At 42.0% G+C, this 11,957-nt stretch overlaps 1 protein-coding gene across 2 annotated transcripts in view; it reads right to left on the reverse strand.

Moving 5' to 3' along the window:
* Positions 1 to 5,130: 5,130 nt before the first annotated feature.
* The window catches only part of RANBP3 (RAN binding protein 3), a 48,855-nt gene continuing 42,028 nt past the window's right edge, over positions 5,131 to 11,957 (reverse strand). For both annotated transcript variants that reach the window (XM_027899597.1, XM_027899596.1), the window contains 4 exons: positions 10,687 to 10,807; positions 9,338 to 9,480; positions 7,483 to 7,663; positions 5,131 to 6,573 (listed from right to left, as the gene is read on the reverse strand). In XM_027899597.1, coding sequence (XP_027755398.1) covers positions 6,530 to 6,573; positions 7,483 to 7,663; positions 9,338 to 9,480; positions 10,687 to 10,807 — 489 coding nt within the window. In that variant the 3' untranslated portion in view covers positions 5,131 to 6,529. The remainder of the gene's footprint in view (positions 6,574 to 7,482; positions 7,664 to 9,337; positions 9,481 to 10,686; positions 10,808 to 11,957) is intronic.

The following is an 11,957-nucleotide window of genomic DNA, read 5'->3' on the forward strand; positions in this document are numbered from 1 at the left end:
CATAACACACTGCCCCTCTCAGTGACATTTCTTCAAGCAAAGTTCTTCCCAACCCTTGAAATAGCTCCAGTTCCAACAGCTGAGTGAAGTCTACAACTGTCTCGATGTTATCTCAAGCTTTCTCTCACCTGCCTATTTCTCTTCCCCTGTATGTTAAAAGTATATTAAATGTTTGATTTCTGCATTTCCCAACATGTTGAGTCCTCCACAACACCTCTTCTCTGGGACAGGAGCTCAAGACAGCTGCAGTTGGCTGCTACTGCCCCAATTTATCCCAAGGAACAGCTGTTTGTTACCAGCACTTGCAAACGCTCCTCTTCCTGCCGTGACAGCGCTGGATCCGGCCGGCAGCCGAGGGAGTTCAGAAGCCCTGGCAGCAGGGACGGGAGAAGGAACAGCCGCGGTTCGGTGGCTGGGCCGGGCTGTGTCACACCGCGGATGTGTTGGGGTGTGCTCTCAGCACGGCAGGCAAGGCACCTCCGGTCCCGAGCTGTCTCAGCGCCAGGAGGAGGTGGTGTGGGATGCCGAGACAGTCTCTTGAATCTGGCACTGCTTCCTCTGCGTGCTGGAGAGGTAACTGTTCTTCCACACAGAACCAATGTCACCACCAGGCACTGACCGGCGGTTTACTAAAGGAAGAAGGTTTTAGAGCAGCTTTGCCCCTCGTGCAAAGCCTTTTCTAAGCACTTAAGACAAAGGAATTTGTCACCTTTCCAGACAGCAGGATGAGAAAACCCTCAGCTCCAGGGCAGCACATACTGCAAATGCTCTTTCCCCAACATAAATACATGGAATCCACCAAATCTTGCACAGAGCAAGACTTTTCACCCCTAAGTAACAAAGAGCATCCTGGGCTCCAAGCACCTGTTAAAAGCTCGTCTGAGTCTGTATCCCTAGGCAGATGTGTATTGCTTCTTTCACAGACAAGAGAGGTGGGACTGACAATTCACATCTCTCCTCCTTAGCAGCAGGTACAATGCCTGTAGTGCAAGACTCAGCATGCAGTTTTGTGCAGCTCTTCACTTGACTTATGGATGGACTGCAGCTAAACCTGGGGACAGGCACACTGCAGCTAGGAATTATCCAGCAGATATCTATCCTCAGGCTGCAAGACCCTCCCAAGGCAGTGACAGCTCATCAGAAAACTGTTACAGTATGATAGAACAGCTCCTTACTATAAACAGGCAAGTTCCAGGGAAAGCAACATATAATTATTGTAACATTACTCTTAAAACATCTAGCTTGGCTTCAAATATTTAAACCCCAGACAAACCAGTTTGCTGCTATAGAGTATTAGTTCCCTTAAAAAGGGGAGCGCCTTGCAATGCTACTAGAAGCTACAAATAACCCAGATTCCTTCTACCTCTGAAACCTTCTTAAAAATGGCAGAACCATCCAGCAGCAAATCACATTCAAAACATTTCCCCATTCTCCCCTCTGGGAAGCTTTTTATAGGGTCTTGTCCAATAGATGTTTTATCTGCAGATGAAGTGGTCTGAACTCTCCAGAATCTGAATTTATCTTGTCTGCTAAATGGGTAACAGACAGAGAGCTGTTTTTCAGAGGACAAGAGAAAAAGTTTTATGTACAGTCAGTACACAGATGTTCAGGTATGTGTTACCAGCAGCAGACATCCTGCAGCAGGGGCTCGATGACACCTCCTGGTCTCTGGAACACATCACACCGAGCAGCTTTTCCAAGGCTTCATTAGAAGCTGAAGAAAAGCTACCAAATTCGATCAGGAGTGGTTTATTTTAAATATATCCCACAGATATCCTTGCAAAAGGCATTCACTGCCCATTCCCTGCAACAGAATTACGAGTGTTCTCAGTGACAAAATAAACTTTTGTGTCTTTACAAAATGGAGTGTCCTGGAAAGGAGGTAGTCAAAAGGGAGCTCTGAATTCTATATTTGAATGAGACTTTTATTTACAGAAATTATCTGTGAGCATTTCTTTACAAGATACCTGTACCATTACCTAGCAGAGAACAATCAAGACTGATTTTAACAGTCTAGTTTAGCAATTCTCTCTCTTGCACCTGTGTTGCTCTGTGCTGATTTCACAGGAGGGAAAAAATAGCTGTAAAATTAAAATATCTTTCTAAGTTCCTGTCTGAATTTCTCTGCTATCCACACAATGGACTGGAGTTCAGTTTAAGCAAGTCAGTGCACAGAAAGACCAAATAACAAGGGGAGAAAAAGCACACAGTGAAAAGTCAGTTTAATGAAATCTTGTATGACAAATTATGGCAATTATCATAACTGGAATTCCTAAAACTAGAGAAGTTTATGGGGAAACATGGTAAAATTTTCAAATATGTAACATGTTTCTAGAAAGGAAATAAACCATTTTCTACACTCACTGGGAGAGCAAGAGGCCAGTTGAACTGCAGAATGGGACATGTTAGGAACAGTCATTTAATAGCAGGAATGCCCAAGCAATAGAATCGATTGATATCTCAGTGATTGGGAACTGGGAGAATCCATTACAAAGTTGAAGAGTTTTTTTAATTCCTGCAGGCTTCTAACAGTCTGGTCACCTCTCAGCTTGGTTCCAGTGGAGGATGGCTGAGGACTCATTTATTTAGATCATTCCCTGCCCTGTCTTCTCTGAAGCAGTGCATGATGCACTGGGAACTGGAAAACAGAAAAATGTTGTAATTACATATTTTCTTACCTTAATGTTTATATTTCCTGAGGGTGTAATCTTATATTTCATTTTATAGATAAGAGGTTTACTTCTGTTTTAAGTGACACCACCACCCTAGCAACATTTTCATAGACTCACAGAATATGCTGAGTTGGAAGGGACCCATCAGGATGACCAAGTCCAACTCCTGGTGCTGTGCAGGACACCCCAACAATCCCACCACGTGACTGAGAGAATTGTCCAAATGCTTCTTGAACTCAGACAGCCTTGATGCCATGGTCACTTCCCTGGGCAGCCTGTTCCAGTGCTCAGCCACGCTCTGGGTGAAAAATCTTTTCCTGAAATCCAACCTAAACATCCTCTGACTCAGCTCCAGCTGTTCCCTTGGGGCCTGTAACTGGTCACGAGAGTGATGAGATCGGTAACCTGCCTCCCCACTTCCCCTCAGGAGGATGCTGAGGACCCCAACGAAGCCTCCCCTCAGCCTCTTCCAGGCTGAACAAAACAAGCAACTCCTCATAAGGCTTCCCCTCCAGTCCCTTCACCATCCTCATTGCCCTCCTTTGGACAGTCTCTAAGGGCTCGATGTCTCCCTTACACTGTGGTGCCCAAACCTGCACAGTCCTCAAGGTGAGGCTGCCTCAGTGCAGAGCAGGACAATCCCCTCCCTGGACTGGTGGAAATGCTGTCTGTGCCCGATGTCCCCCAGGGAACAGCTAGCCCTCCTGGCCTCCAGGGCACACTGCTGACTCAGCACCAAATAGGCTCAATTTTATTACACTCTTCAGTATCTTTTTTCCCCTGGGAAAACCTGAAAGGCCGTGCCCATGTGGGTCAGCAGCCAGAACAGGCTACACAAGAATTGCCAACATCATCCATAAGTTAACAACACACCTCAGGGGAAAGAGAGCAGGAGTGTGGTCAAGGGGAAGATTGCTGCAAGGCAGCAGAGCTGGTCACCACCCTCTCCCTGCACAGCCACTGCCTGGGACAGGAAACACACAACACAGGGCTCGGGGGGTTTTGTTTGCTTGCTGGCACAGGTTTAACATTGTTCCCATGTACATCTGGATGACAGTCTTACATAGATCTTTAGAAACACATGGGCATTATCTGTTTTTGCCTGTCACTGGTTTACTAAGCCTTAAAGCAGAGCTAAGTCAGGGTTTTGCTTTGGCCTAACTACATCTTGCTGGGCAGGGCCTGAACTCAACTCACAGCCAATTCTGTCAGGGGTGCACAGTAACATTTCCCTCTTCACTCTAAACATTTATGCAAAGCTTCTAGCTAAAATGAGATCCGCATCAGTAAATAGTTGCTGATGTTTTTAGAATGCTGTAGGTGACTGTGTACCACCAAAGCCCATCAAAGCAAGCATGCTTATTTCATTTTTTTTGAATCTTCATGCACCATCAACTGCATTTTAGGTAAAACACCTCAAAGTGAGACTCAGCATAGACCCCATGAAGTCTGGGACCAGGAAACAATGCCTGTTTTCCCCACAAGTAGACCTGTTCACCAAGACACCTTATTAATTTTCTTTATGAACAACAACCAGCTGACAAGAAGCAGCTTTATGGTTCAAGGGTGTTTTAAAAGAGTAGTTTTAATCTGAGTACCTTAATAATGTAAAAAGATCCCAGATCCAAAACGCAGATCACTCACTTGAAAGTACAGAAGGCCCCCAGACCTTGTGATGCAGAAACAGTTGTGTGGTGGGTACTGAAGAACGTGCCACGCTCCTGTAAGAGCATGGCACGAGTACAGGGTGCAGCAACACATCTGTGCATTGTTAAAACCCCCCATAATTCTAAGGAGAAAAAAAAAAATGCAAGAAGGTATGAGCAGACAAATCCAAAGATATCACAGATGCAGTGGCACAGCTTTATCATTAGCCCTTTCACTTCCCAGAAAAGTAACCCAAGATGTTCCTTTCAACTGGCTATCAGGAAAAGCAAAGCACTCCCTGCTCCAACAGCATCAGTCTCCAATGATGGTTAACAACAAATAAAAGGGAAAAACTTGGGTTTGACTGCCAATGAAAAGTATGTTTCATTAAAACAGAGGCAATAAGGACTGTTTTGCTATTTGAATATTCAATTTCAAAGTTGATTTTGTGTTATAACCTGAGATTCCATTTTCAATTCATGCTACATTAAAAGAAAATGAAAGGGGAAGAAGCATTTAAGTGGTGCATTTTAGATCTCCTTAACCTACAGAAGAACAAGCATGCAAGTGAGAAATTATCTACCAGTAAACTATTTATAAAGGAAATAGAACAATTTGGGGAATTTATAATGAAAGTGACCTGGTCACTGTCATTGGTGACTACCAGCTTTGCTAGACAAGAACATTCTGTATGTTTTAATAACAAAATAAAACTCAACTTTCACACAAAAGACTCAACAGATTAAAAAAAAAAAAAAAAAAAACAAAACAAAAAAAAAAGAGTTATGGTTACAGTAGGAGTACTTCAGAATTACACACAGGAAAACACATTCTTGCTTTTATTTTGGTGGAACAGAATACAATAACCTTCAGCCCAAATTACTCAAGGCTGGCAGTATTACCTTTCTCTTCATGCTGCAAGACTGAACAGGGAAAAAGAAAACAGAACAGGGACAGGAAGGGTTAGAAGTTATATTTTCTATTTAAGGCCATTAATTCAGCAAGATATTTAAAAATGTCCTCAACTTTAAGCATGAAGATTGCATTGACTTCAGTAAGATTACTCACATGTAGTTAAGTCAGGCAAGTGCTTAAATGGCTTGTTGAATCAAGCCATTAAATGAGAGCTGCTTTGTTATACAATTTATTTTAATGGCTGGTGGAGCTCATTACATGAGCCTAATTTTATTCTTCCAAGGGCTAACAGCTATTTCCTCATCAGCTTTTCTGAAGGTGTAATCTGTATGCCTCCTAGACTTTACTGTAGCCACAGAAACATAATTTTCTAAGAAAAATTGTATGCAACATCTATTATTTATAGTGGCTTAGCTCTCCCTTAAATAGAACAGTACAAAACAATAGTTTCACTTTTTCAACACACAAGAGCATCTTATTGAAAAACTAAAATAAAAAAGTATCACCACAATATAAATCCCCAAATAATAACAATGAAATGGGAAGAAAGAAAGGAGTTAGCAAAACATCCTGTGGGCTTTAAAGTCTCTTATTACTGCATTAAAAAAGCTTTTCTGGTGAACCACAATGTTTTGTTTCTCTCCGTTTACAAACCCACTAGACAGGGAACAATGGTGTCCACAACCTATGTTGGGATTAAAAGGTAAAAACATAACCTGCCCCATCTGCAGTCCAAAAAGAGAAGAAACCCAAAAGGGCAGCCAGTGAGCATAGGAATTGGTGAAGACACAGTTTCCCTGCATAAGGGGGAGTAGAGGTTACAAAAGCAGAATTCAAGTTGGAACCGCATCGAAAAGTTCTATCTCGGAGGCCTGCAAGACACGAACTACTGAAGAAACAGTCAAAAGGTCCCAATGAAAAGCTGTGACAAGCTGTAATGTGCCATTTCAATTACAAGGAAGAGGGGAAATGCTTGGGGATGGCTGGGGGATTTTTTTGTTTTGTTCTGGGGTTGGGGTTTTTTGTGTTGTGTTTTTTTTGTTTTTGTTTTTTTGCTCATCAATATGATGAGCTTTCAACGTCCCAAACCACATTCAGGTAGTTTCCAAGTCTGCTTTTTTTTGTGTGGAATCTACTGATCCAGACCAAAAAATCAAACAAACAGAACAGGGATGCACAGTTCTTAAGTCCTGGAGCCTTCGACACTGCCTGAAATAATCGCTGGCCTGGGGTGCCCAGAGATGCCTGCAAGATGGTGTTCATAGCAGCCTTGCAAGCAGATTGGCTCACATCTGCTATGTGCTGCCAACGTTCTGCCCGTCACCTTCATCATTGGGACCTGAAACGATAAAAGTAATTCTTGGTCATAAGAAATATCTTTTGTTTCTCGCCTTACAAAAAGAGGCCCATCCCAAGCAGCCCACACAAGACTCAGATTCAGGTGTTCAGTAACAGATGAGAGCTGTAGAATTTCCCTGCCTTACATTTCCTTCTCCAGACTAAGGTCTGTCCACTGTGGAATGTTATGTTCTTCACTAATCTGATTCAGGGATCCCAGTAGCATCCCAGAGCCTAAAAGCTCAGCTTCCAACCTTTTCAATCCACCCACTGCTTTTGTTCATATTCATTCCTTCTTTTTACCTGCAGGGAATCAGGATAGAGGACTGGTCTCTGTCAAAGGCTGGATGTTCTAAGGCACAGGAAAGCAAAGCACAGATGACTTCCAAGTCAAGGGTACAAAAAGAAGCTTTCCTCAAACTGAAGATTAGTGCTTATTTTTAAGTATGGTCTCCTCATGTACAATAAAAATCATTACACTCTTTCCATGCCCCTTTGTAAACCTTCTGCTTTCCAAACAGCTCTCTACTCAAAGGTCAGTTTGGATCCTGCCTGCTGATCCCAAGTCATCTCAGGTTTTATGTGCAAACCCTGGCCATGGTGAAGGCAAAAATGAAACTCACAACCACCCCTTAGAAATCCTGTAAAGGAAACAAAGCACAGAAAACTTCAGCTAAACTGTGGCATATAACTCAGAGAGACCCAGCACAGGGGTCTTTTGCCAGTTTGGAGAAGAAGCAAGAAGCAACTTTATTCAAAAAGCCAATTCGTGCCATAGTCCTACTCCACAGGTCCCTGTGAGAATAACAGGCCAGAAGTACATCTATCATGTACAGGGAGCACGGTCTGCTTTAAGGAACGACACAGAAAAATGCATGGAAAACAGGAAACACTTGTCTTTCTTACTTACCACTTCCAACTGATCCTGAAGGTGCAATGACATCATCATCACTGTCTTCCTCATTTGACTGTGTTACCTCTGGCTCAGGTGCTACATTCTTAACTTCTTGCTCTTGTTCCACTCTACTCCGCAAGGCCAAGATGCGATGGTGCAAAGCAGCAAACAACTGCCCTGTATCTTTAGAGCTCGCCTGCATTTTTTAACAGTCAGAAACAAGAAGGTGCAAGGAGTTAAAATAAAACACTGCCAACGTAATACACACCAGTCAAGCCAAATTTCACAGTATAGTTTTCAGTTTTCTCATCCAGGGTTTTTCAAACCAGTCAGAATGGGCTGTGATACACACAACAGGACACTAGACATACTGAACTCTGGTGGTGAAGAGTATATTCTTCTGCTCAGCTCCAACTTCCCCTGGCTAAAATACCCCATACTAGCTGATTCCTTATAACTTTCTTCACCCAGAAACCACACAGCTTTTCTAACACCTCCCAAAAGCTTATATTAAAAAGATCTTCAATGAAAATCTTGCAGATTTTTCCAGGTCTGTCAAGCATTCAACTTCATACAGTAGTTTGTCATAATCAAGTCAGTTAATTGTTTCATGATGCACTGACATAAAATTTCAACATAAGATATAATGAGAAAACTGAACCAAACAGTCAGGTAGGCTGATTTTTTTTTTTTCACTCTGTTTCAAAGGGAAGCATTTGTGGACACCTGTCCAAGAATATGTTTTTCTTACTCTCAGACGTTAATGGGCACTTTATGCCTTCAATACAATCAATTATTAGGCCTGTTAAAATTGTTTCTATCCTCCCCATCCGTCACCTCTGTATCTGTGAAATTCCCGTGCAATGAGCTGTAATGAATAAATAATTCCAAGCAAGATACTTTTTATCAATACTAAAATCAAGAGTAAATAACCTGATGACAGATTTAACTCAAGCTTTCAAATCTAGAAGAATATTGAGAAAAACGTATCCAGTAATTTCACTGCTTCCTCATCAAGGGATATTTGGTATCATTAAGTTCTACTCTGGGACTCCAGATCCCAGTCCTACAAACCTAATGTTTCTGGGGAAGCTGACCGCTTGTTGCTGTTCTCTTAATTTCTGATCCCTAGGAATACTAATTCTTTTGCAACTCCTTGTTGCAAAAGTGTAAATCAAAAGAACATATTCAGACCTCTCCAAATCTGCAAGTGCTCTTAGCAGATGTTAAGCAATAACCTCTTCCGTGCTTACTGTATGATGAGCTCTCAAGTGTTTCAGTAATTGTGAATGGCATTGCTGTTCTCCATTTAGCAAGCACAGCAATCCCTTTCACTATCCTGTTACTGCTTTGAATACTCCGTATCGAAAGAAAATCAAAGTTAAAATATGTTACCCTTAACTACTAACACAATGTTCTTGACAGAGCTTTAGTGGTTCCCTTTCAGTAAGCACCTATCCATCCTCCCACACTGTGACAGCACTTCTGTACCCCAAGTTCCAGCAGATCTAATTTTGTTTAACTATTGCATAGAAATCTATGAAATAACACCCATTTTCCTTAATAGCAAAACCCAATCTGCATTAAACACTACAGTCACAGCCTCAGCAGGGATGGAACAGATCCTGTGACTCCATGGGCAATGCTTTGGACGACGTGGTTTCCTAAAGAAGCCACGGATGTGGCATTTCTTCACAATTAGCAAGCCTTTTTGGACAAGCAAACCTGCCAAGCCCCTTGGCTTTGGGGTAGGGGTGATATTAAGGTAGTGTAGGGTGCAAAGAAAAACACAAATGTTACCTCAACTACAGTTTAAGCAAGTACCTACTTTAGTAGGAAGGTTAAGATGTAAACAAAAACTGGTACTCACTGATATAAGAAAAACTTTAACTCCTTGGTCCTCTGTATCCATGGCAGTGATCCGGATACTCTTCTCACTGGCTTTATCAATCTGCATCTGAGCCCAGAGCTTGGTATTTAAGATTAACCTGAGACTCCCCTGAGTCCTCATCACTAAAGCAAAGTTACAAGATCAGTTAGGTGGAAAAAGACGCATCAGGAAGCTCAAAACAGCCAAGACAGCTTTTTGTTGTGTAAAGGTTTCAGTCGCTTTACAAAGAATATAAAGGGAAAGTCCTTTTGGGGTTTTTGTTATATCTATTAGTAAGAATGTAGGTTTATGCTGGCTTGGGCTGGAATAGGGTTCACTTTCTTCCCAGTGGCTGGTATGGGTCTGTGTTTTGGATTTGTGCTCAACACAGGGTTGATGTTTTGTTACTGCTGAGCAATGTTTGCCAAGGCCTATTCTGCTTTTCCTGCTGCCATGCTGTGGAGGGGACTGGGAGATGCACAGGAATTTGGGAGGAGACACAGCCTGGACAGGTGACTGAGACTGACCAAAGGGATATTCCAGACCATATGATATCACACTCAGTATATAAAATGGGGGGAAGAAGAGAAAGCAGAGGAATGTTTGGTGATGGTGTTTGTCTTCCCAAGTTATCATTATGCAGAATGGGGCCCTGCTCTCCTGAACATGGTTGAACACCTGTCTGCCCATGGGAAGCAGTGAATTAATTTCTTGGTTTGCTTTGCTTGCATGCACAGCTTTTGCTTTCTCTATGAAACTGTCTTTATCTCAATCCACAAGTTTTCTTTTACCCTTCCAATTCTCTCCGATTCTGCTGGTGGGGGAGTGAGCGAGCAGCTGCCTGGGGGCTGCCTGGGGTTAAACCACAACAAGGCTATTAAAGATTATCAGTCATGTCTAAAGATATTTAGTCCAAAGTCTTACTTGTTAGTACAGCAAAGTTCGGTGCCTGTATCTGAGCTGATAATCTCAGGCTAATGCACATTCCCATTAGCCTGAACAGTCGTGCACTATTCAAAGAGACTTCCCCCATCACAGGCAACCCCTCCCAAAGGGCCCAGATCTGAACAATGTTACCACCAATTTCTAGTCAAATATTCGAGTTACTAAATACATCTTGCTTTTACGATGAAAAAAGTAACTGGAACATTTGCTGCAATAGAAGGACATGGAAAGATACTCTCTTTGGAGGCAACGTTCATTAACTGCAGCAAAGGAAAAGGTCCAAACTCCTTCTGAGTTGCTGTAGCTAAGATGACCTAAAGTGGATGTTGCTGAGTGTTATGGAAGCACACTATGAAAATAGCACGACTGTCATCCAGTATCTCATTTCCCCTGGTTCCTCTTACCCAGTCGAGACTGTAACGTTCCATCATCTGTTGAGGCCATATCATTGAGTCTCAGGAGTCCTCGACCTCTTTCCACCCAAGACTGAGAGCTTTTATCAAATACAAACAGCTTGCACTGAATCTGTAACAGAAAATATCTCTATAGCATAGTGGTTGATGGAAGTAATACATTTCTTAGTAATCTGCAATTTCATATTGGAACTTCTAATTGTTCATCGCTGTGTAAACCAAAGCAGTTATCCCCTCTTTTTCAATAAGTTCCCCAAAATATACTGTCTGCTTTCATAAGATTTTATTAACAGAAGCTATATATTCTTAAAGAATACCTGGGTTCAAGATCACAAGAATAAGAACAATTTTCACAGAGAGAAAGATGTGATAAGAGACTGCCTTAAATCAGTCAGTTCTTTTAAAAGCCTTAGGTACACCTTGCACCACTGGAAGTGGTCTTTGTTGCTGGAAAGACCCAGCACAGTGAAAACAAAGCAAAATTTTTCCTGTATTCAGGAAAAAAAGGATGAAGAAACATGTTAGCTCATGATCAATTCATAAAGCCTGACCCACACGAAGTCATGAATAATTGAAGTATTTCTACTACCTCCCTGCAGGGTTCATTAGTTAGAAAATTCAAAAGGTCTATCTTTTCAAATGGTAGGACTGCTCCTTCTTCCACACAGGCTCCATTTTTCTTCCCTGCCAAACATGTCTACTCTGTATCCTCACCTCTAACCTATCATCACTGTCACTGCTGAGATTTCATACCTCAAACTGTCACCCCTCAAGTTCCCCACAGGTGCATGCACTAGGTGGAAAAGATATTCCCATTTTCATTCCCTCCATTTCTTATTTGCTCCACCCCAGAACATCTAGCTCTGCGTACTCCGTTTCTGCAACATTAACACAGTTTTGTACATACAAGTCCCATTTGGAATTCTAATGCACTACATTTCACAGGAAAAAAGAACAAAAGTTTGGCAAGGTCTGTTAAGTTACAACATTCATGCAACTCAGTCCTCTATCAAGTATACAGCTGCTAAAAGCTGTGGTTTTCCTAAGTGAAACAGGAGTCTCATCTCTTCAGTGTCTTGTTCAATTATGTGAAGCATCCAGATATTTCTGAATTACACAGAAGCAAAAGTACCAGAAGAACTACTTAGAGAGCATTTATGTCTGGTAAAAAGAAGTCAAAGAAGACTAACATTATAGATTATCATTTTTTGTAAGATAAAACAAGTGTAACTGATACGCATTAGTTACTGACACAGTGCAAC

The sequence above is a fragment of the Empidonax traillii genome, unplaced genomic scaffold, assembly GCF_003031625.1.
Source record: "Empidonax traillii isolate 1590-97213 ecotype Southwest subspecies unplaced genomic scaffold, ASM303162v1 scaffold677:size394641, whole genome shotgun sequence".
NCBI lineage: Eukaryota > Metazoa > Chordata > Aves > Passeriformes > Tyrannidae > Empidonax > Empidonax traillii.